Consider the following 25504-nt stretch of genomic DNA (forward strand, 5'->3'; position numbering starts at 1 on the left):
AATCACAATAATGTGGTGCTGGGGGTGGAGCAGACTCATGATATGTCAAGTTCCATATTCCCTGGTGGGTTTCCCAGATGGCACTAGTGGTAAGGAATCCACCTGCCAATGCAGGAGAAGCAAGAGACTCAGGCTCAATCCCTGGGTTGGGAAGATCCTCTGGAGAAGGAAATGGAAAACCACTCCAGTATTCTTGCCTGGAGAATTCCACGGACAGAGGAGTCTGGCAGGCTACAGTCCATGGGGCCGCAAAGAGTTGCACACGACGTTCACACTCACGTTCACACCCATGGGTGGCCCACAAACTGGAGAATGCTTGCATTGCAGAGGCTCTCCCACAAGAGTGAGAGGTCTGAGCTTCACTGCAGGCTCCCCAACCCAGGGGCCCTGCACTGGGAAGATAAGCCCCCCCGAGTATTTGACTGTGAAGGCCAGCAGGGCTTATACTGGGAAAGATTGAGGGCAGGAGGAGAAGGGAGCGACAGAGGATGAGATGGTTGGATGGCATCACTGACTCAATGGACATGAGTTTGAGCAAACTCCAGGAGATAGGGAAGCCCAAGGAAGCCTGGTGTGCTGCAGTCCATGGGGTCACAAAGAGACACAGCTGAGCGACTAAATAACAACAGCAACAGGGCTTAATTTTGGCAGTCCCAGAGAACTGGAGGAATAGAAACTTCACTCTTAAGGAGAACATGCACAAAGTCTTGCAGCCTGTAGGACTCACAGCAAAAGCAGTATTTGATAGCAGCCTGGGATCAAACCTACCTGCTGATCTTGGAGGGTCTCCCCAAGAGGCAGGAGTCAGCTATAGCTCACCCTGGGGACAGACACTGGCAGCAGCTGTGCTTGGGAACTCCTACTGCCACACAGACACTTTGCTGGTGGGCACCATTGTGGAATCCTTCCTCTATCTTATTGCCCCCGGATCCAGCCCTGCCTGGTCCGGCAGCTTGTAGGAACCAGTGCTGGACTGTCTCAGGCCAAGCAACTAACTGGGTAGGAATGCAGCCTCACCATCAGTAGACAGGCTGCCTTAAGACCCCGTTGAGCACACAGTTGCCTCTGGACATGACCCAACCCACCCAAAGCGTCAGAATCCAGCTCCACCCACCAGTGGGCAACCCCGCGGCTTACAGAACCAACCTGTCCACCAAGAAGCCAGATCCTGCTTTGGGACCACCTGGGCCTCAGTCCTGAGTACTAATAGGCTGACACAAGCTTTGGGACAACCTGAACTTGTACCCAACTGTGTAAGAAACCACTCCACCTCACCAACACTAACAATCAGACACGAACTCTGGGACCCCTGAGCCCTGCAACCAGACTCTAGGACTCAGCTCTTCCTGCCAGTATTCTGGCACTAACCCCAGGAACCGGCTTTACCACCAGTAGGTGGGCCACAGCCTCAGAGTCTTCTAGTCTTGAGTCCACCCACCAGGGAGCCACCACTAGCACCAGGGCCCCTGGGGTTCTGCAGTCAGCTGCCTTGTGACCAGGCCCCACTAACCAGCAGCCAACAGCCTCCATACAAGGAAGTGCCTGGTAAATAAACAGACCAGGGCCCCTGGGGTTCTGCAGTCAGCTGCCTTGTGACCAGGCCCCACTAACCAGCAGCCAACAGCCTCCATACAAGGAAGTGCCTGGTAAATAAACAGACCTCCATACAAGGAAGTGCCTGGTCAACCAAGCCTATCAAACCACCCACATAGCCTGCCACAACAAAAGGAACCACACAGCCCTCATGGGGGGAGTCCCCAGAGCATGCAGCTTGGACGACAAGGGGGGTGTGCACTGCTGGGATGCACAGGACATCTCCTGTAGAAAGCCATTTCTCCAAGGTTAAGAAAAACAACTCACATACCAGATGCATAAAAACATAAACAGCAACTTAGGCAAAATGAGAACAAGATTAAAGGAAGGAACAAGATTAAACCTCAGAAGAACTAGCTGAAGTGGTGAAAAAAGGAAAAAAGAACTAAGTGAACTAAAGATGGGCAATCTACCTGAGAAAAAAGTTCAGGGTAGCGATCACGCATGCATGTGTGCTAAGTTACTACGGCGGTGTCTGACTCTCTGCTACCCTATGGGCCGCAGCCCTCCAGGCTCCTCTGTCCATCCGATTTTCCAGGCAAGAATGCTGGAGTGGGTTGCCATGCCCTCCTCCAAGAGATCTCCCCCACCCAGGGATCAAACCCGCGTCTCCTGCATTAGCTGATAGGTTCTTTTTAGTGCTAGCACCACCTGGGAAGCCCAGTGATCATAACAGTGATTAAAGAACTTGGGAGAAAAACAGATGCACAGAGCGAGAAGTTTAGAAGTCTTTAACAAAGAGTCAGAAAGTAAAAAAGAAAACCCCCAAAGAGATGGCAGATACAACCAATAAAGTAAAAAAATACACTAGAAGGGATCAACAGTAAGCCAAATGACACAGAGGAATGGGTCAGCCAGTTAGAAGGAGGTAATAGAAATGACTGATGCCCAATTCTCTCTCTGGCCCATGGTCCCCTCTGGAGGACTCCCACAGCAGATACCCTTCTTTATTTAGAGAACTGTACTTGCAGCTTCATCCTGGGTTAAACCCCTGACTGTCCAAAAGTGGGGACTGGCAAGGTCCTTACTTGTTTTTTGGGCCCAAGATTCTTCTCCCAACACCTCCCAACTGATCTTTGGCTTCCCCAGGGTCCTATTGGAAACATGTTTTCTCGATGATCTTCTCCATCACCTATGTAAGGATGTAAGTTTTTCAGCCACTTTGTGCATTGCCATCAAATTGACAAAGGTCCTTTATATAGAACAGAAATTTCTCACCCTATGGTTAGCTTTCTGTCATCTTTTCTGATCCTTTATTGTTACTATGAGTTTTTTGTTTTTTTTTTTAATAGTGAAAACTTTTATATTTTGAATTAGCCAGCTGGACTCGGTTTAGATGACCCCAATTTCGTTGGCACCAGCCAAAACATCCTCGTCAGAAGCCAGCTTTCTTCTCTCCATCGGGCCTGATCAGGGTGTTGACCTTAGCCACCTCAACATCATCGAGCTTCTTCCCAGCCTGTTTAATCTGGTGCTTGTTGCCTTGACAGCCACAGTGAATACCAGTGTGTTTTGGTCTTCTATTTTCTTCTTGGCTGACTCGGATCGAGGGAGAATTTGATGATGTCATAGTGGTCGAATTCACATCTCCTAGAAGGCAATGGCACCCCACTCCAGCACTCTTGCCTGGAAAATCCCATGGACAGAGGAGCCTGGTGGGCTGCAGTTCATGGGATCGCTAACAGTCGGACACGACTGAGCAACTTCACTTTCACTTTTCACTTTCATGCATTGGAGAAGGAAATGGCAACCCACTCCAGTGTTCTTGCCTGGAGAATCCCCGGGACGGGGGAGCCTGGTGGGCTGCCGTCTATGGGGTCGCACAGAGTCGGACACGACTGACGCGACTTAGCAGCAGCAGCAGCAGCAGGGGCAGTCTTCCCAGGGTATTCGGGCTGCCTCTTGAGCTGCAGTGTTTTGGGCGGCCTTTTTTTGTGAACCACAGTTTTTGTGGCTGTGGACGCCTTTCAACACTGCTGCCTTGGCCTTCAGAGCCTTTGCTCTGGCTTAGGCTTTGGAAGGGGCAGGGGCTTCCTTCTTCGCCTTTGGCACCATCTTTGTGAAAAGCTGAATTTATTTTTAATGTGGTTTTTATTTTTCCACTTATTCTATCATTTCAATGGAGTTGGGGGAAGCAAAAGAGGCAACACAGATGCTAAGGGCTCTGGCCTATATTTTGACCCCTGTATGATCTTTCCTATTGCTCTCATTAGTTGGGGTGTCCACAGAAGCTTTTGATTTCTCTGTTGAGCGTTTTTCTGTTTGTTTGTTTATTTTCTGTTTTGTTTTGTTGTTTTAGCAGAGAAAGATTTATTGCAAGGCCAGGCAAAGAGACAAGCTGATTCATGTCCTAAAAAGCCTCGAGCTCCCCAGAAGGTTTCTGCAAAGCATTTTAAAGTCAGGTGAGGGTGGGGAGGGTTGCAGGGTATTTGATCAGATTGTGCACAATTCTCTGATTGGCTGATGATGAGAGCACAGTGTGGTGTCACAAGGGTTAACTTTACCAGGACTTAGGCTTCAAAAGTCCTTAGGCTTTTGGACTGTGGTGCTGGAGAAGACTCTTGAGTGTCCCTTGGACTGCAAGGAGATCCAACCGGTCCATCCTAAAGGATATCAGTCCTGAATATTCCCTGGAAAGACTGATGCTGAAGCTGAAACTCCAATACTGATGCGAAGAGCTGACTCATTGGAAAAGACCCTAATGCTGGGAAAGATTGAAGGCAGGAGGAGAAGGGGACGACAGAGGATGAGATGGTTGAATGGCATCACTGACTCAATGGACATGAGTTTGAGTAGGCTCTGGGAGTTGGTGATGGACAGGGAGGCTTGGCATGCTGCAGTCCATGGGGTCACAAAGAGGAGGACACAACTGAGCGACTGAATTGAGGCTCCAGGAGGCCTGGGGCTAGGAGCTCCTGGTCATCCAGTAGGTAACATCTTCCATCTGATGAAGAGTTTTCACATCTGTAAAACAACTCAGGAAATGTGTATCAGATACTATTATCTAGGTACTTCAGAGAAGAGCTAAAGCAGAGGATATGGGGAACAAGTCTGTCCTGAGAAGGCCCCAGAGGGTCCTGCTTCCCCCCTTTTCTATGATACTCTTGAGATTTTGTTTCAGAGGCTTGAAGATCTCAAAGAACTATTGGAATAAAGCAATGCTAACCCTAAGGGCAATGTGTGTGGTTTCGCTGGGTCCTCTGGCTGGTTGACGTGCCAACTGAGTAGAGTGAAACAATGAGCACAGACCACCTGGGCTGTAGGCCAAGTGCCTCCTGATCAAGGCTTGGGTTCACAGCAATGGCAGCTGAAAAGAAATGAGGGGTGACATGAGTCTTTTCTTCCTGACCGAGCACCTGGTCTCTGAGCTCTCTCTCGATCACAGCTGTTCTCTGAGCTGTTTGAGGAGACAATGCAGTGTTATGTAAAGTCAGTTACATGATCCTCCCTTTTCACAGTTCCTGGAAAACAGCATGTTCTCTTTCGTCTCCTTGCTCTCTGTGGTGACTCTGCCAGAAATGCCCCCTGCTCTCAACCCTCCAGCAAAACTCAATCCATTTAGATGCCACCCTCACTGTCCCAGTCAGAACACCCCTCTCCCTTTCTCTAGAATCCTGAAGCAGATATTTATCATCACTCAAGCTGACAGTGATTGAGTGACTGTGCTGTCCTAAGTCATTCAGTCGTGTCTGCCTCTTTGCGATCCCATGGCAAGAATCCTGGAGTGGGTTGCCATTTTCTTCTCTGCAGGATCTCCTGGACCCAAGGATCGAACCCACACTCTTGCATTGGCAGGCAGATTCTTTCCAAGGAAGCCCTGGAAAAAGTTTAAACATGGCTCAGTAAGTCTGACAACCAATTTTTGAATTTTTAAAAGTAAAAATCTTGGGACTATCCTAGTGGCCCCGTGGTTAAGATTCCATGCTCCCAATGCAGGAGGCTTGGTTTCCATCCCTGGAGGGGGAACTAAGATCCCACTTACCATGTGGTGTGGGGGAAAATAAAAATAAAAATCTTACAAGTGCAAAATAGCTAGAAAAATATGTGCTTTAAAGTTGTAAAAATTAAAAAAAAAAAAACATACATTTACTATTTCACTTTTAGAACCGTAGACAAGATTTTTAAAGTAATGTGCCTCATACCCTTTTCTCTTGACATGGACCCGGGCTGGGGCAGAGGGCCCACTTGATTATGGACGGTGGGGTCTGTATTTGCCACATACAAGTGATGTAGCAAAGAAGTAAACATATTAAGGGTCCCACCCACCCTTTCAGTATTATTCAGTTTTTTTAAATCAATGCAAATGTGTTGATTTGAAAAATATTCTTTTAACATGTTTTAAAAGGCACTCCTGCATACTCACCAGTGGGCCACAGAAGAACCTTTGAGGCCTCTGATTACGTTGCCATCGAAGTCCATTCACCCCACTGTTTTGTAATTTTCATTTACTTTTTTGAGTTCCCTCTTCAAGCTATGAGGTCAGGGTCACTTCCAGGCTGAGTCCATGATATTATGACAAAGAAGGGATGTGGTCACTAAACCCATTCTCTCTTCCCACCGGGCACATAGATGATCTATATTTTTCTTACCTTTGCCATCAAGTTGGAGTTAGGCGACTTCATTTTGGCCCTGGAGTGTAAGTGAAAGTAATTTATGCTATTTCCAGAAATGGGCCATGAAAATCTGCCTATCCCCCTCTGCTCCTCCCCGTTGGCAGCGAACTTGGAGGCTCCTTTTTTGAAAATCTTCACAAGATAGAAGATGTGAAAAGCATCATCAAGAGGGAAAGAATTGCAGAAAGAAGAGGCAGAAAACCTCTCAAAAATTAAAAGGCAAAGAAAATGAGTGTTTTCTAAGTAAATCACAAATTAAAGCTCTGCTTACTCCTAATTTTTACTGTTCAGCCATTTTTCTTTTTTTAAGTTGTTTATTTATTTTAATTGGAGGCTAATTATTTTACACTATTGTAGTGGTTTTTGCCTTACATTGACTTGAATCAGCCATGGGGGCACATATGTTCCCCATCCTGAACCCTCCTCCCACCTCTCTCCCCATCACATCCCAGCCATTTTTCTTGACCTTGCTCTCGGATTCCATACATTCCAGAGTGTTCAATGGATTTGTAACTATTAAATAAAAATAGCTGTCATTTATTAAATCATGTAAAAGTGTTAAAATTAAATTTTATTGATAAAAAAATGGGTGCATGAAAAAGCCTTGCCCAGCACACACACACACATACACAAAAACACACCCCACTGCTGACTCACAGCAGACTATGACATGAGCAAGAAATAAAACTTCATTTAATGACTCCCCTGAGATTTATGTGTTGTTTATTATAGCAGTGAGCATATCCAGGCTAATAGTATGTAGGAACTCAATAACTGCTTGAAAAATAAAGACTTTCCTCTAAAGATCCAGGCAACAACTTGGCAGGTAGGCTAGTTTCCACAAAAACAAAGAGAATGTCATTATTTTGTCCCAGCTCACATTTTTCCCAGAAACAGCTTGTTTCCTTACATTGTTGCTGACGTCAATTTCTATCACTTGACTAGAGGCATTTAAACAGTGTTATTATAGACAACAATACAGAAAAGTTCAAATAAATGACAGTCTTGGCACCCAAGCATGAGAATTCAGCTATTTCCTGTGAGATACACATACTTAGACCAGCTCAATTCACCCTTCTTCTGAAACATATACTTACAGGAATATCCTCGATGGTCCAGTGGTTAAGAATCTACCCTGCAATGCAGGAGATACAGGTTCGATCCCTGGTTGGATAACTAAGATTCTGCAGAGCAACTGAGCCCACGAACCACAGCTAGAGAGAGAGTCTATATGCTGCAAGGACGGTTCTGCCTGCTGCAACTAAGACCCAATGCAGCCAAATAAATATTTTTTTAAGTAAATAAATAAAACACATACTTACAGATCATTTGCTATCTGCTAGGCCTGCCCTGCCTCCATCAGTGGAGGAGAGAAGATGGAAACAGCCTTCTAACCACAAAAGCAGGAAGAATGGGGCAAGGGCCCCCCTGGAAGAGTGTGGTCAAGGCCACTGGACTGAGAGATGGAAGAGTGGATGGGTCTTGCATCCAAATCATTTCATGAATGTGAGCAAGTCTCTACCCTTCCTGAGTCCCAATTCCTCCTCTGTAAATGGCCCATGCAGACAGATCTAAGGACAGCAAGTACATAGCACCGAGCTGCCCCTTCACAGAAAGCACATCAGTCACATGATCCACAGACACGGCTTCAGAACAGTTTCCAGCACTGAGCTCCAGGCCACCGCTAGTCCAAGAAACCTGCTAGCTGCCTGCTAGAGTCCCTTGGACTGCAAGGAGATCCAACCAGTCCATCCTAAAGGAAATCAATCCTGAATATTCATTGGAAGGACTGACGCTGAAGCTGAAACTCCAATACTTATGGCCACCTGAACTGGCTCATTGGAAAAGACATTGATGCTGGGAAAGATTAAAGGCAGGAGAAGAAGGAGGTAACAGAGGATGAGATGGTTGGATGGCATCACTGACTCGATGGACATGAGTTTGAGCAGGCTCTGGGATTTGGTGATGGACAGGGAGGCCTGGCGTGCTGCAGTCCATGGGGTTGCAAAGCGTCAGACACAACTAAGCAACTAAACTGAACTGAACCCCAAATAAGGCATCTTCTAGGTTCCCATTAAGCTTCTCTGTCATGAAGTCAGAAACCGGGAGAAGGTCCCAAAGAGATCTACTCCCTGAACTCAGAAATGTCTCAGACTAAAGATTTTATAGAGAAGCCAAACCAAGCAGGACGATTTTAGAGACCGCTGGATTGGGACTCCCATAGTTCTTCTCCATAGCATAGTGTTAAGAACACAGACTTGGAAGACTTCCCTAGTGGTCCAGTGGTTAAGACTCCATGCTCCTAATGTAGGGGGCCTGGGTTCCATCCCTTTGTCAGGAAACTAGGTCCCACATGCCACAATTGAAAATTCCTCATGCCACAACTAAACATCTCATGCGCCACTATGAGGATCAAAGATCCTGCACGCCGCAACTAAGACTCAGTACAGCCAAATGATTAGATAAATATTTAAAAAAAAAAAAAAAAATAGACTTGGGAACCAGACTACCCGATCAGAGTTTGAAGCCTGATTCCACTTATCAACTGTCAGAGCTTGGGCAAGCTATGGATGCTTTTTGTGCCTCAGTTTCCTCAACTGCTAATATAAGGTTTAAAATGCCTAATATTCATGAAGCATTTGGGACAACAGCTAGTGTGTGTTAAAGAGTGTGTGTGTGCACCCAAGGTTGCTTCAGTCAAGTCCAGCTCTTTACAACCCTATGGACTGTATCATCTGTCCATGGGATTCTCCAGGCAAGAATACTGGAGTGGGCTGCCATACCCTCCTCCAGGGGATGTTCCTGATCCAGGGATCAAACCCACGTCTCTTATGTCTCCTGTATTGGCAAGCAGGTTCTTTACCACTAGCACCACCTGGGAACCCCCATATTAAAGTATAAAGCTTGTTAAATAAATTATCTACTGAGCACCATGGCACTTCTTCACCCCCAGGGGACAGTGAAGGAGGGAAGATGAGGTTGGGAGCCAAAGATTCTGCTGAAGAGCTTAAGTGAGGATTTCCAAGACTGGAGGCCTTATCCTGTTACCCCAAATCCCCTCTGACCTCTGGCCCCCATACAGCCTTGTTCTGGGGCCTGGAACCAGAGCTAAGTACAGGACATATCCCAGCCTTGAGATCTTGAGCTAAGGCTGAGCCAGTCTCCCCTCCCCACTGGGCTCGTGGTCTTTCTATGACTAATGAAAGGCTTCTGTCAGAGGGTTAAACAGGGCTTCCCAAGTTGCTCAGTGGTAAAGAATCCGCCTGCCAATGCAGGAGATGCAGGAGACGTGGGTTCGATCCCTGGGTCAGGAAGATCCCCGGGCAACCCACTCCAGTATTCTTGCCTGGAGGATCCCATGGACAGAGGAGCCTAGTGGGCTACAGTCCATGGGGTCACAAAGAGTCAGATACGACTATGCAGCTGAGCGTGGGATAAAAAATTAAAAATCATATCTAAAATGTGGCAATAGAACAGGGTTAAACATATTCCCACTAGGGTGGAGGTTAATTTCCTCTCTGAAATCTTGGCTCTCCAGGCTTCCTTCACTCCACCCTCAACACATGTGCAGGATGTGAAATCGCTGAGGGATCTACTGCTTCCTACTTCCCTTTGAAATCCTAGTTCCCTTACTGAAAAAAAAAAAAATTGTCTCGATGAACATTTCTCAAAACTTCCAAAGCCCGGGAGCCCCTGAAGCCCCTACCCGGCTACCTCTGCCCCTGCAGCTGCTCCTCCACGGGAGGATGAAGGTCTCCATGGCAGCCGTCTCCTTCCTCGTCCTCCTCAGCATCTCTGTGGCCCTTGGGTCCAAGAATGAATTCTCTTCAAGTGAGTGCAACACCTTCCAACCTGGTCCCTGTGGGATAGCAAGCAGGAGCCAGGTTGCTGGGATGCAAAGAGAAAGGGGCTCCAGAAGGAGGTCTAGTGTCTGCTTTTCTTTATTACTGAAGTATGATTGCTGTGGGCTCCCCAGGTGGTTCAGCGGTAAAGAATCCACCTGCCAAACAGGAGAGGCGGGTTTAATCCCTGGATCAGGGAGATCCCCTAGAGGAAAACATGGCAACCCACTCTAGTATTCTTGCCTGGAGAATCCCACGGACAGAGGAACCTGGCCGGTTACAATCCAGGGGTCGCAAAGAGTCAGATACTATTTAGTGACTAAATAACAACATAGTTGCTATACAAGGTTGTATAGACTTCCCAGGTGGTGCCAGTGGTAAAGAACCCCACTGCCAGGAGATGCAAGAAACTTGGGTTGAATCCCTGGGTGGGGAAGATCCCTTGGAAGAGGATACGGCAACCCACTCCAGTACTCTTGCCTGGGAAATCCCATGGACAGAGGAGTCTGGTGGGCTACAGTCCATAGCATCACAAAAAGTCAGACACAACTGAAGTAACTTAGCACGTATGCATACACAAGGTTATATTACTTAGGGTGTTTAATATAGTGATTCATAATTTTTAAAGATCATATTCAATTTATAGTTATAAAATATTGACTATATTCCCTGTGTTGTATAATGTATCCTTGTAGCTTATTTTATACTTAATTGTTTGTACGTCTTAATCCCCTAGCCCAACTTTGCCCCTCCCCTCTTCCTTCTCCCTACTGGTAAACACTATTGTTCTCTATATCTGTGAATCTCTTTCTTTTTTGCTCTATTCACTTGTTTGCTGTGTTTTTTAGATTTTGCATGTAAGGATATGATACTGTGTTTATTTTTCTCTGTCTGACATTTCACTTAGCATGCTCTGTTGCTGTGAAAGTCACTGGTCGTGTCCTACTCTTTGCAACCCCAAGGATATAGTCCGTGGAATTCTCCAGGCCAGAATGGGTAGCCTTTCCCTTCTTCAGGGGATCTTCCAATCAAGGGATCAAACCCAATTCTCCCGCATTGCAGGCAGATTCTCTACCAGCTGAGCTGCAAGGGAAGCCCAAGAATACTGGAGTGGGTAGCCTATCGCTCTCCAGTGGATCTTCCCGGCCCAGGAATCGAACGGGGGTCTCCTGCATTGCAGGCAGATTCTTTACCAACCGAACTATCAGGGAATCACTTAGCATAATGCCCTCCAAGTCCAACCAGGTGGCTGCAAATGGCAATATTTCATTCTTTTTATGGCTGAGTAGTATTCCATTGTGTCTGGTGTCCTCTTAAACTGATTGCATCCTCACATTGCCCAGGACCAGTCCCCTAAGCCACATTTTTCAGCTTGTTTCTTCGGAAGAGCTGCCTTTCCAGGCAACCCATGCTATTCCTCACTCTGCAGTTTTACCTCATTCCCTTTTTAGAAACTGAGGGGAAACATAGAAGGCTGTTGAAATAAAGCTAGACTAAACTGGGTGGAATGGGGACAGTTTGCTTTGCTTATCTGAGGAGTCACTGAGCAGCTCAGAGGAATGCAGTGACGTGGTTCTCAGGGACCAGGGGGTTCCTTATTCCACTCTTTAGCGGGTGAGAGTGCTGCTGGAGATGGCACTGAATAAGATGACCAGCCCTTCCCTTGCCACCCGAGCACCTCGGTGACCCCGAGGCCATCGCTGTGCACACTCACATTTCTGTCCAGGTTGGTCACATAACATGACGGCCCCAACCACTGCACCCCCTAACTTCAAGGCCCTTGAGCTGAGACCCCTCCCCTGCTGCCCCTGTAATTCAATCTTGGTGTGACTTTGTTGTCACCCCCTTGCACCTCCTACAAGAGCCATGAAATTTTAGAATCAAAAAATAACTGAAAAATACAGTGATTTTTTAAGTGTTTTAGATCAAGAAAACTTTTCTTCCAGCAAAACCTTACACAGGAAGCCCCAAATGTAAAACGGGAAAAACGGCAGATGGGGTCTTATAACCGTGACTCAGCTCCCAAGCACCTCTGTGCCTCCAGGAAGCTGTGTGTAAAATGCAGTCAACCACCAATGCAGTTAACCGCCAATGCAGTCAGCCGCCAATGCAGTCAGCCGCCTTGTTCACAGATGACAAGATGTGAGGGTGATGGGTGCAAAGCCAGCAGAGGCTGGGTGGGGTTAGATCTGGGAGTCCTAACTCCCTGGCCATTGTCCGTGGGGCTTGGTGTGGGCATTCTGCCCTCTTGGCAGGGTGTGGGTTCAGTGGGGATCAGGTAGGATAGGGGCATTGGGAGGGATAAGATCTGCATTCCCAATCGTATTGGGATATTTTTCCTCCTAACAACCCTTCTCCCCAGGGATGCTGTGTGCTCACTGAGATCTGGACTTGGCTGCTCTTCCATCCAGAGTTCAAAGTCATCAGCCAGTCCTTTGGGGGTGGGGTGGCAATTGTCGTGGTCTATGCGCAGGTTGGAAAAGAATTTCCAGACATGAGGCAGAATGAGAGGAGAAGAGAGTTTACTAGAGCAGGAGGTGCTGTTAGACCAGTGGGCTGGCTCAAGACAGAGACAGTGCCTTTCATGGGCTGGTAGCCAATTTTTATAGCCTCAAGACAAAGAAACTTCCTGCTAGAAGGGTGCTGTTAGGTGGTTGGTTAGGATGCTATAGGACGGGTATTTTTGTCTAATGTGGGGTCAGGAAGCTGGCTGGTTTAGAGCAGGGGGGCTCATGACAATATAGCTTCCCTGGTGGCTCAGATGGTAAATAATCTGCCTGCAATGCAGGAGACCTGGGTGTGATCCCTGGGTCAGGGAAGATCCCCTGGAGAAGGGAATGGGAAACCCACTCCAGTATTCTGGCCTGCAGGAGTCCATGGACAGGGGAGCCTGGCAGGCTACAGTCCATGGGGCGACTTTGGTAAAGGACTCCATGGGGGTGAGAGAAAGGGAGGCAGGGTGATCAGTGATGAAGGAGGAGAGAAAGAGGAGCCCAGGGGTTAGACTGAGAGGGAGGCCAGGGGACTGAGCTTTTTCTACAGCCCTCTCTCTGAATTCTGGGGTGCTCTCCTTCCTTCCCTCCTCCACCCCCTAGGGTTCCAGAGGCAGCCAGCACCCCACATCTTTAACGAGCACCCTGATCTCAGCTTCGCTCCCCTCTTTCTCCTCAGGAGGACCTTACCACCCTGCCGAGTGCTGCCTCACCTACGTGAGCCGGGCAGTCCCCTGGCAGCGCATTGCAAGCTATTATGAGACCAGCAGCCAGTGCTCCAAGCCTGGGATCGTGTAGGTGGCACCCACACACCGCCCTGGGGGAGGGGGAGCCCGTAGGGCTGGGAGCACGGTGGGGGAGGGCAGGGGGAGAACGCAGGATGGTGCTCCCCGGAGTGCTCTCAGCTGTGTCCATAGAAAGAAGCAGCATGGGGTGGGGTGGGGGGAGCAGACTTGGGGCTCCGGGGCTTTCGGGGGGCCCTGCTGGGGCCAGGAGGAAGCTGGGCCCATGGATGAGGATGTGGGGGGGAGGGGAGGGGAGGCAAGGGACACCTCCTGGGTGGGGCACGGAGCCGGGATGGGTCTAAGTGGCCCTGAGGAGCTGGAGGGTGTATCAGAAAAGACATTGGCCCTGGGCTGCCTCTAACTAAGGAAGGGGAACCAGTCTGGGTGGGATGAGGAATCTGTGAAGAAGGAAGGGCTGGCTCTCGCTTCCTGGCTCCCAGAGCCTCGGTTGGTCATCCTTCTCCCCTCTTGTTCCACAGCTTCATCACCAAGAAGGGCCATTACATCTGTGCCAACCCCCGTGATGGCTGGGTCCGGGACTATATCAAGGAACTGGAGGAGTGACCCAGAAGGAATGGAGAAGAACACAGCTCGGGATTTAAAGAGAAGGGCTTGAACCCCACTCCCCTCCTCCCAACTCAGCCCCAGCCGCCTCCTGGGAGCTGCCCTGACTTGAATTAAAGACCAGTCAGGCCCTTCCCTGCCCTCATTCATTTCTGCTAAATTTCCCCGCTGGCAGCGGACTTGAGGACCCTGATGAGCCCAGCCATGCATGCTCTGGCCAGGCAGCTCAGGGTGTCACTCTCAGCCTCATGTTTGGCCAGAGCCTGGTGCAAAAAAAAAAAAAAAAAAGGGTCAGGTCTGCCAAGGAGGTAGAGAGAAACTGAGCAGGAAGTGAGGAAGACATGCTGTGTAAAGGCTACCTGGAGACAGTAATGACCACAATAAAAACAGATACCATTTTTGTAGCACCTCCATCGTCCAAGCACCCTGCTAAAGCCATCTATGTGCATTCATTTATTTAAGCTTCACAAGGAAAGCTTGATTTTGCAGCTAAATCTTCATTAAAGGCCTCTCTATAACAGTCAAGTTCCATAGTCTTTTTCTGTGCTGGTCCCAAGGCCTTTGTCCCTGCGGGCTAAGACAGGAATGATTGATGGACAAATTTTATCCAATTCTTCCCCATCCACATACACACATCAGGTTGCACTATATTGTTTTATTCATTTCTGTGTACCCCACAAGGCATAGCAAAAAGTCTGGCCCACATCAGGTGCTCAGGAAGTGGATGGATGAGTGGTAGATGGCTGGATGAGTGGTGGATGGGTGGGTGGGTGGATAGATGGATGCATGCACGCCTAGATGGATGGATAGTGGATGGTGGATGAGTGGGTGGATGGATGAATGCATAGATGAATGAATGGATGGTGCATAGATGGATGGGTGGATAAACAGATGAATAGATCAGTGGATGGATGGATGGATGGTGGGTGAATGAGTGGATGGATGCATAAATGGATGGATGGATAGATGGGTGGCTGGATGGATGGATGGATAGTGGATGTGGATGAATGGGTGGATGGATGAATGCATAGATGGGTGGATGAATGGATGGTGGGTGGGTGGATAGATGGAATGAGAAAGGAACCAAGAGGAAGCTTATGCTCCAGCTGACCCCAAAGGCTCTCAGACCCATCTTCCAGGTTCAAGGAGCTCTGCATACGCAGAGGAAGAGCACACCCAGTGTAGACCCTATGACCACCCTCCCTGGTCTCCAGCCCTCCACAAAGACCAAGTGGGTGCCTGCACAGCAAAGGCACAGCAGGCTTCCTCACACCTCCTCTCCTCCACACACAGAGGTTAAGGGGGTATCTCGTATACCTACCCTCTACCCTCATAAGAAGCCACAGCTTTACCACCACTAACTGCCTTGAACCCACCAGGACTAATTGCATTGCCTGCTTTCCCCTATTTTATAAGCAATCTTGCCAAACAGCAAGACCCGCAAGGATTTTTGACGTCCTTGTTTCCCCACTGCTACTGCTGCTAAGTCACTTCAGTCGTGTCTGACTCTGTGTGACCCCATAGACAGCAGCCCACCAGGTTCCGCCGTCCCTGGGATTCTCCAGGCAAGAACACTGGAGTGGGTTGCCGTTTCCTTCTCCAATGCATGAAAGTGAAAAGTGAAAGTGAAGTCACTCAGTTGTGTCCGGCTCTTCACGACAACATGGACTGCAGCCTACCAGGCTCCTCTGTCCGTGGGATTGTCCAGGCAAGAGTACTGGAGTGGGGTACCATCGCCTTCTCCTAGCCCCCCCACAACTCCCATCTCCTGAAACACTCCCTCATGCCTCTAGAGGTCACAGTCCATCAAAGAGCAAATCCTCTCTTTCATTTCTTCTCTGAAAGCTGCCTTCAGCCTGGAACAGGGTTCTGAGGCAGTCTGAAAAGAGAACATACTGAGGGACAGGTCCACGGGCCCACGCTAAGTCACTTTGTAGCCCACCAAGCCCCTCTACTGGAGTGGGTTGCCATGCCCTCCTCCAGGGTATCTTCCCTACCCAGGGATTGAACCTGCGTCTCCTGTGACTCCTGCATTGCAGGCGGATTCTTTATCGTTGAGCCTCCAGGGAAGCCCGAGGGGGCAGGTCCAGCTTTAGCCAAAGCCAAGGGCAGAAGCTGGAACTCTAGGACCCAGAAGCAGGTTGTCAGGTTCACCGTGTTGGACGGCCCTCTGCTGGCCATGATTGGCCACGGTGGCAGATTGGATTAACCCACACTGAGGGTACCCAGGCTTCCCAGGTGGTGCTAGGGGTAAAAAACTCACCTGCCAATGCTGGAGACCCAAGAGAAGCTGGTTTGATCCCTGGGTTAGGAAGATCCCCTGGAAGAGGATACGGCAACCCACTCCAGTATTCTTGCCTGGAGAGTCCGAAGGACAGAGGAGCCTGGTGGGCTACAGTCCATGGGGTCGCAAAGAGTTGGACATGACTGGAGGCTTTACCCGCACACACAAGGGCACCCAGGAGGGATCAGCTGATTAGACCTGAAACTGGTTCCCAGTCCAAGGTCCAAAGAGGTAAACGAGAGCATCGACAAATGAGACAAATGTTTCAGCAAACAAAGATCTGGCACTTAGGAATTGGGGGAAGAGTATCAGTGGCATAATCTGCAACAAGAAAGTGTGAGTTCCATCGTGTGTCCTCGGACAGGGGGCGAGGGGGACACTCTTTTCCGAGGTCACTAAACCCTACCCTTGCCTCAGTCTGTGCTCTCTCTAACCCTGCTTTCTGTTGGCCTCCCGAAGACTGATCACCTGGGGAAAAGGTCGGTTCAACCCTCCCTCTTCTTTCCCAAAGTAGAGATGGGGGCAGGGAACACGATGAAGCCACACAGATTCTGTTTTCAGGACTGCCTATCTGGCTCCTTGGTAAAGAATCCGCCTGTCAATGTAGGAGACTTAGGTTCAGTCCCTGGGTCCAGAAGATCCCCTGGAGGGGGGCATGGTAACCCATTTCAGTATTCTGACCTGGAGAATCCCACAGACAGAGGAGCCTGGTGGGTTACAGTCCATGGGGCCACAAAGAGTCAAGTCAATTTAGCGACTAAACAGCATCTGCCTCCTACCCACGTGAGTTTAATTTAGCCTCTCTAAGCCTCAGGGGCCTCATCTGCAAAATGGGAATAAAGTCTTTACTCCCCTCTGTGAAGTTTAAGTAAAATAGGGCCTGAAGGGAGCTGACACCCAGAGCACATTCTCCACACCTTCTCTTTCTCTTTTCCTTCATGCAGCTGCAAATATTAGCAAATTCAACTGTGCACCAGACCCCGCCCTCCACTGCCCTCCCTTTCAGCAAACAAGAAGGGAGGACCGTCGTCTCTCCTCCTCCGCCCACTCTGAACTGGTCAGAGTCCAGAGAGCTGAGGGCCCCGCGTGGGTGACCAGCAAGGAAGGAGACTGTGTCCGCCCAGCCTCCCCCGGAGCCTGACTGCCCACTGAGAGGATGAAGGTCTCCGTGGCTGCCCTCTTTCTCCTCATCCTCACCATCACTTCTGCTGTTCACAGTCAGCCAAGTGAGTCCACCTGCCCCTGAGGGGCGGTACTGAGGCAAGGGAACAGGGAGCAGGCCGCGAGGTGATGCCAAGAGTGCTCTCAGGCCTCCGTCATCAGCCCCAGGCCCCCTCCCCGCCTGCACCCGTAGCTGCTGCCCACCGGCCCCTGGCAAGCAGAGCCGAGCTGAGCAGAGCTGCTGGGGCTGGGCAGTTTCAGGAAGCTGGGTCGAGGTCATGTCAGGAGTCCTGAGGACACAGCAGGAATGATCATTTGGGAGGAAGAGCCAAGGAAGGAGCAGAGGGGACAATCACAGACGTACGTGATGAGGAGGAAGGCGAGGCAAAAGGCGAGGGTTGGGAAAGACATGCCTGCTCTGGCAGGGCGGACAGAGGGAGTCAGGGAGGCCGGCGGAGCGACGTCTGGGGCTAAGCCCAGGACGGGGAGTCTGAAGCTAGACACCCCTTGCTGGCAGGGTCTGTTGTAGATTTCTGGGACTGCCATGGCAACCGAGAGACGCCCCAATGGGATGCCCACATGTGCCATTTGAGGATTTCTGGGCCCTTGTCTCCATCTCCCAGCCTAGGGCTAGAAAGTTTGTAGAAAAGAGAAAAGGGGTTGAGGAGATCGAAAGGCTTTGGAGCCACGAGACAGATGCATGGGCTCTGCCTCTACGAGCCTTTATGAGCGCTGGTGACAGGCCAGGGACCAGAGACTCAGGCCATCTCTCAGTTCACACCCACCCTCAATGGCCCCAGCCCTTCCTTTCTCCCTAAGGCTGCCCTTGGCACGTATTCTGGCTGGGTTCTGCCTTTGTGAACCCTTGGGGGAGCGAGGGTCACAGACCGTGTAATCTGCCAACACACTCTCAGGACGCCCCTGGTCCTTGTAAACGTCGCCTTAAAGAACCAGGGCCACTGTGGGTAGAGGTGCCGCCTGGGGGTGGGAGGGGGCAATAGTGCCCTTCGGGAACGCCAGGCAGGAAGAAAAATGGCCCAGCCAAAGCATGGATCAGCCAAATGGTGCCCTGGAGACGTCTCAGGCTTTGCCACCTACTGGACGCAAGTGTCAGGGATTTGCACTCTGCAGGTCTGGGGGCTGGGGAAGGTGATATCCTTGAGTGATGAGCAGTCAGGGGAGCTCAAGGGAGACACAGCGCTACCAACCAACCAAGTCTGGCCTCCTGGGAGTGTCAGAGAGAGGGAGAGAGAGCACTTTCGAGGCCAGTAGAGTGGCCATTACTACCATTAGCTCTTTAAAAAAAAAAAGAAAGTTTTTATTTTGTATTGGAGTACAGCCATTAACAATGTTGTGACAGTTTCAGGCGGACAGGGAAGGAACTCAGCCATATGTATACATGTATCCATTCTCCCTACCATCAGCTCTTAATCACAAGCACTGACACTTTCTACACCAGACTCTGAGTTAAGGGTTTTACAAGCATTTTCTCAACTCATCCTCACCACGATCCTAGGACATAACTTTTTTGTCTTATTATTGATTTATTTTTATTGAAGTATAGTTGATTTACAATGCTGTTAATTCCTGTTATACAGCAAAGTGATTTGGTTATACATATATATGCATTCTTTTAAAATGTTGTTTCATTATAGCGCAGCATAGGATATTTTGATACTTGCAGAATAATTGTTTTACAATGTCGTATCAGTCCCTGCTGTACAGCAGTGTGAATCAGCTGTATGTTTGCATACATCCTCCCCCTCTTGGGCCTCCCTCCCACCCATCATCCCACCACTTTAGGTCATCACAGGGCACTGAGCTGAGCGCCCTAGGTTATACAGTGGCTTCACACCAGCTACCTGTTTTACTCATGAGCCATGGCAACCCACTCCAGTGTTCTTGCCTGGAAAACCCCATGGGCAGAGGAGCCTGGTGGGCTGCAGTCCATGGGGTTGCTGAGGGTCAGACATGACTGAGCGAATTCACTTTCACTTTTCACTTTCATGCATTGGGGAAGGAAATGGCAACCCACTCCAGTGTCCTTGCCTGGAGAATCCCAGGGACGGGGGAGCCTGGTGGGCTGCCGTCTATGGGGTCGCACAGAGTCGGACACGACTGAAGCGACTTAGCAGCAGCAGCAGCGTATATATGTCAATGCTACTGTCTCAATTCATCCTGCCTTCTCCTTCCCCTACTGTGTAGGACAGAGCTTTTTGACTTTCTTTTAAAGGGTGAAGACATCCAGAGAGGTTAAGAAATTTGCCCGTGATTCAAGTCATTTAGTCAAGACTCCAACCCATGCTGTCTGGCCCCAAAACTTAAATACAAGCCTTTCCCCCTTGCCCTGACTTCTCCTGCTCATCCACCGACCTCAGCTTCTCTGGTGTCTCTAGGACAGAATCCAGGCTCCCCGACACAGTTCAGAAGGGGCGCAGCCCTCCCCGCCCTCTTTAATATCCTCTTCCTACTTCTTCCTTCCCACCTTGCACTGCGGCTCCTGGAACTGCTCCATCCTCCCAGACACGCTGGGCTTCCCCCACCGCAGGCCTCCATACATTTCTTTCTTCAGATCCCATGACCCCTCTGTCTGCCTAAGTCCTGCTCCTCCTTCAGGAATCAGCTCAGACACCACCTGCTGCGGGACTTCTTCCTCAACCACCCAGGCTGGTTCAGGGGCTCCTAATTCTGTTCCCATAGCCCCTTGCGTCAAATTCTACTCTATCCCAGACCACATTCGATTGTAGTGTTTGTCTTTTCACTTTGCTTTTTCACTCAGACTGGTGTGTAAGGGACACAGGAGTAGTGACTGTATCTTCCACGTGTTCTAACTCTCATGGAGCCTGGCTTGTAATAGGAGCTCAATACATGTTTGCCCAGTCAAGTTCATCAGCAAAGGTGAACCCCTCAGTCCTTTGTACTTCATGAAGCTCAGTCCAGAGGCTGAAAAATCTACAGAAGATTCACCTTTTTCACTTGTCTGTTACCCATCAAGCTACCATCAATCCCTGCTGACAGACGGCTTTGCCATCACAAGAACAGACAAAATGCAAGAGATGGGAGATGGAGGTGGGCAGCCATGGGCTCCCTCTCCACCTTCTTAACTCAGCTTTCAATGTCATTCCCTCAGAAGTTCCTGAGTCGGTGAACCCCCCACCCACCTGCTGCCCGAAGTATCATGAGAAAGTATTGCCGAAAAAACTGGTGGTGGGATACAGACAGGCCCTCAACTGTTACCTGCCGGCAATCATGTAAGCACCGTTCTGCAGACATTTACAGGGAGCGGGAAGGGGAGCCCAAGGCTGGATCGGGGTACACAGAACCAAGACTCCATGCTAGAACAGGGGAGCCCGAGTTAAGGGCCCGGGCTTTGACTCTCACGAGACAGGCCTGGATTTTGTTCTAGACTTTGCCACTTACAGAGGCGCGTGGCCGGTTCAAGTGGTCCAAGAAACAGTGGCTATAATGGAACCCAAGCCTGAGGGTCTAGGCTGAATGGAGAAGGGCTGAAAGAAGAGATGATGAGGTCTAGAAGCCAGAGAGGGAGGTGGTACAGGGCATGAGGCAAGCCCCCGGTGAGCTAGAAGTGGGGGCGTGTGGACTGGACCCCTAACTCCTCCGGGGCCCCTGACGGTCTAACTCTGCCCCCACAGCTTCATCACCAAGCGGAAACGAGAGGTCTGTACCAACCCCGAAAACGACTGGGTCCAAGAGTACATCAAGGATCCCAAACTTCCTCTGCTGCCTTCCAGGAGGTTGGCTTAGGTTAACATCACCAGATGGGAGGAAGGTCAACCCCAGATCCACAACTCGCCCTGGTGGTCAGGCCTCCAATGGAGCCCAAGTTCGACGGGGCAGGGGGGAAGGGGTAACCCTGTGAAAACACGGGCAACCTTGTGGACTGAATGACAAGAGTCACCTTCAGAGAAAGAGGCCAGAGATTCAAAAAAGTAAAGCATTTCGAATATATTCTCAGTCTCCGGAGGAAATGCCAAGGTTGAGGGGGAGGCTAGGGATACATTCTTTACACTCAGCACAGCACTTTCACATCCTCCTCCTTGTTCTGCTTCAGACCCTCACCTCCCTCCAATGCACCAGCCCGCCCTGAAGGATCACGTCCTGCTTCCCAACAGCCAAACCACCTCTGGCTCTCTCTGGCCTCCCGCTCATTACGAGACTCACGGGACTCTGAGCATCTCCTATCCACACTCATCCTTTTTCTAGATCTCTTTTTTCTTCTATGATGCTTTTCTTTTAAAACCTAACTGTTTGGGACTTCCCTGGGGGTCCAGTGGCTAGGACCCCATGCTCCCAGTGCAGGGGCCCAGGTTCAATCCCCAGTCAGGGGACTAGATCCCACACATTGCAACTAAAAATCCCCTCATGCCGAAACTAAGACCCAAGGTAGCCAAATAAATAAAAATTAAAAACAAAAAACCTAACCTTTTCTTATGGGACTAGTCAAATGCTAATTTTTTTTGTCCCTGTTGCTGAGGCTTTGCTGAATTCCCCAATATTGGGTCTTCCCCAGGGTGATGTGGGTGCAGATGGTGCTGAAACAAAGGAGGAGGTGTCAGTCCCTAGGTCTCTCCCACTGCAAGCTTTATAGCACAGGGAAGGGCATTTGGCTAGGCTGGGGTAAAAGTCCTGGTCCAAAACTCAACCATTCAGTAAACACAATTTCCTTTATTGCCAACTTTGTTTCTAACTCCCTGCCTCCTTTCTGCTGAGATGGCAGAAACTTAATCTCAGTTTTTTCAGGGTCCTCACATTCCCCTGGGGAAATTTCTCCAATTGGGGAACTGGAGCTTTCACATGGCACTGAGGCCAGAGGTGGGGAGCTTCCCTGGTGTCTCAGATGGTAAAGAATATGCCTGCAATGCAATGCAGGAGACCTGGCTTCGATTCCTGGGTTAGGAAAGATCCCCTGGAGAAGGTAATGGCATTCGAAGCCAGTATTCCTGCCTGGAGAATTCCACAGACAGAGGAGCCTGGTAGGTGACCGTCCATGGATCGCTAAGAGTAGGACATGACTGAGTGACCAACACTTTCACTTTATTTTTTTTCCAGACATGGATTATTTTTTCCCCTCCTCCCTACCTCTCTGTCCCCAGCTCAACAATAGGGAGTGGACTCAGACAAAATCCAACATTCCCCCAAAATGGTGTTGTGAAGGCAAAGCAAATTCAGGCAACTAAAGCTATATGCTGCTAAGTCGCTTCAGTCGTGTCCGACTCTGTGCGGCCCCATAGATGGCAGCCCACCAGCTCCCCCCCCCCCCCCCCCCCCGGTCCCTGGGATTCTCCAGGCAAGAACACTGGAGTGGGTTGCCATTGCCTTCTCCAATGCATGAAAGTGAAAAGTGAAAGTGAAGTCCCTCAGTGGTGTTTGACTCTTAGCGACCCCATGGACGGCAGCCTACCAGGCTCCTCCGTCCATGGGATTTTCCAGGCAAGAGTACTGGAGTGGGGTGCCATTGCCTTCTCCGCTAAAGCTATATAGAGAAACGAAATTTGGTGAAGTGATCATTGGGAACACTGGTCTTCCAATGACTTGGATTCTGCTAAACTGACCCAAGTCTGCCCCCAGTGGCCCCCAGTGGTACTACATCATCCTGCCTCCCTGCTTCCCGACCCCAACTGAAGCTAACCCAGCTGACCAAGCAGACTCTCTCTTAGATGAACTTCGGACCTGAGAAACCAGCCCTGCAGCATTGTCCCAAGGGAAGAGGTCTACGCACTCGTCCGCCGAAGCCCCTGGAGCTGCCCTGTCCCTCCTCCAGGCTTGGAGGTTTGGCTAACCTCAGTTCCATGAGATGCCCCAGCATGCTTCCCGCTATTCCTGTTTGTTCTGTCTGTTTGTTTGAATTCCTAAAGGACAATGGCGGCACTTAGCACCTCGGCGATAACTTTTTGTTGGTTTAGGTCAGTTCTGTTGTGTGTGTGTCCACACGTACCCAACATTCTTACCGTATTTAAGTGTACAATTCAGTGGCACGTTGTCATGCAGCCATCACCACTACTTTTTCCTCACCCCAGACTGAAACCTCTCTTCCCCATAGACAATAACTTCCCCCTCCTCCCTCCCCCCAGCCCTTCAGTTCAGTTCAGTTCATTGCAGTTCAGTTCAGTTGCTCAGTCGTGTCTGACATTTTGCGACCCCATGAATTGCAGCACGCCAGGCCTCCCTGTCCATCACCAACTCCCAGAGTTCACTCACACTCACGTCCATCAAGTCAGTGATGCCATCCAGCCATCTCATCCTCTGTCGTCCCCTTCTCCTCCTGCCCCCAATCCCTCCCAGCATCAGAGTCTTTTCCAATGAGTCAACTCTTCGCATGAGGTGGCCAAAGTACTGGAGCTTCCACTTTAGCATCATTCCTTCCAAAGAAATCCCAGGGCTGATGTCCTTCAGAATGGACTGGTTGGATCTCCTTGCAGTCCAAGGGACTCTCAAGAGTCTTCTCCAACACCACAGTTCAAAAGCATCAATTCTTCAGCGCTCAGCCTTCTTCACAGTCCAACTCTCACCTCCATACATGACCACTGGCCCTTAGGAACCACTATTCTACTTTCTGTCACTATGAACGTGATTCCTCTAGGTACCTCTTATAAATGGAATCATATAGTATTTGACCTTTGGTAACCGTCTTATTTCACGTAGCACAACACTTCTAAAGTGTATGCATGTTGTCAGGATTTCATCCCTTGCTGGGCCTGAATGACATTTCATTGTCTGTATCTACCCTGTTTTGCTCATTCATTAATCTGTCCACGGGTGTCTGGGTGCCCCCTTTTCTTTACACGAGCTCGAGTTAGCAGGTCTTAGTTTCTGTTGTTTGTGCCAAAAACACCTTAACTCTGTACTGACCTGTCAATCACCACGCTGGCCAGGCAGGAGCTTGGGGCAGGTAAGGGCCTCAGACTCCGACCCTCCCCTTTGTCCCGGACAGAGGTCAGTGCTCCCTTCTCGTCCCTCCCAGGCTGTGAGCTCCTACTTCTGGGTCCAGGGATTTCTCTCTACAATTCCTGCAATCAAAGCTGACTGTAATCAAACATCCTCCAGGAGCTCACAGCCCAGGGATGACAGAATCACCGACAGATGCAACATAGCCAGGCTGGACCTTTGCTTGCCAGAGCCAGAGTGAACGTGGAGAGGTGGCAGGGCTTCGACTGACGCAGGAGCCAGACCACGATCGGTGTGCACAGCCAAGCAGGAGGTTTCAAAGTCCTTAGCCAGCGCCAGGGTCAAAATCAGGGAACTCGAGTTCAAAGGCCTGAAGGACAAGCTGAGGCTGAAAACAGGAAGCACAGGCGGGGGCCAGGATTCTGGCAAGCTGGAGTGGACATGTCATCATGTATCTTTTTTTTTTTTTTAACTTATCAAAAGAGTTCAGAGTTGAGATGTCAGTCCAAAAATCTAACTGAAAAATCTGTATACAAAGTCAAATTCTCATCCCAGCACATAATAACAAAACTTGCCAGAAACTCCCAGTGGTTTAGAACCAAAAGTAACTTATCTCAGGTGCAATCAGCTGTTTTGTTGCTGTTGTTGTTGGGGTTTTTTATTTGTTTTTTATTGGAGTATAATTGCTTTACAACATTATGTTGGTTTCTGCTGTACGATGAAGTGAATCAGCTGTACGGATATGTATATCCCTTTCCTCTTTAAACTCCCTCCCACCCCAACCCCATCCCACCCTCTAAATCACCACAGAGCACCAAGCTGAGCTCCCTGTGATACACAGGTTTCCACTAGCCATCTATTTCATACATGGTCATGTGTTTATGTCAAACCTGAACTCCCAGTTCATCCCACCCTCCCCTTCCCCCTCTGTGTCCATCAAAGGGCTAGTCTTAATCTTTTCAAGGTAGAGAAATGCCTGGCTTTTAACATAACACTTATGCACACAGAGGCACTCCCAGGAAAGACCTCCTCATTCTTATCCATAGGTGTCTCCCAACCGTGATCAGCCTGATCAATCAAAGTGATTCACCCACATTAATGCATGCCTAGCCAGCTTATGTGACTGTCAGCCTTGTGGAACCAAGGTGACTGGTAGCGGGTGGACAATAAGGCCTGGAACAGCAGGCTTTCCACTCATCTGTCAGAGAAAAGGGTAGAAAGGGATGAAGGCCACACACAGCAACATGAGGGGACCAGTGGGTGG

General features: G+C 49.6%; 2 protein-coding genes across 3 annotated transcripts; both read left to right on the forward strand.

Moving 5' to 3' along the window:
* The first annotated feature begins 9866 nt into the window (after nucleotides 1–9866).
* LOC138084300 (C-C motif chemokine 14-like) lies at nucleotides 9867–14381 on the forward strand. 2 transcript variants are annotated; one of them, XM_068978506.1, is made up of 3 exons: nucleotides 9867–10037; nucleotides 13220–13334; nucleotides 13805–14381. In XM_068978506.1, exons 1-3 carry the CDS (start codon nucleotides 9953–9955, stop codon nucleotides 13887–13889), a joined length of 285 nt encoding a protein of 94 aa, XP_068834607.1. In that variant the 5' UTR covers nucleotides 9867–9952; the 3' UTR covers nucleotides 13890–14381. The 2 variants fall into 2 exon arrangements, with proteins under 2 accessions (XP_068834607.1, XP_068834608.1); XM_068978507.1 differs by having other exon boundaries at nucleotides 13223–13334.
* Nucleotides 14382–17213: 2832 nt separating this feature from the next.
* On the forward strand, nucleotides 17214–22015 carry CCL16 (C-C motif chemokine ligand 16). Its single transcript, XM_068978504.1, has 3 exons — nucleotides 17214–17399; nucleotides 20465–20585; nucleotides 20988–22015. Exons 1-3 carry the CDS (start codon nucleotides 17330–17332, stop codon nucleotides 21097–21099), a joined length of 303 nt encoding a protein of 100 aa, XP_068834605.1. The 5' UTR covers nucleotides 17214–17329; the 3' UTR covers nucleotides 21100–22015.
* Nucleotides 22016–25504: the final 3489 nt, after the last annotated feature.

Source organism: Capricornis sumatraensis, chromosome 8, assembly GCF_032405125.1.
Source record: "Capricornis sumatraensis isolate serow.1 chromosome 8, serow.2, whole genome shotgun sequence".
Classification (NCBI taxonomy): domain Eukaryota; kingdom Metazoa; phylum Chordata; class Mammalia; order Artiodactyla; family Bovidae; genus Capricornis; species Capricornis sumatraensis.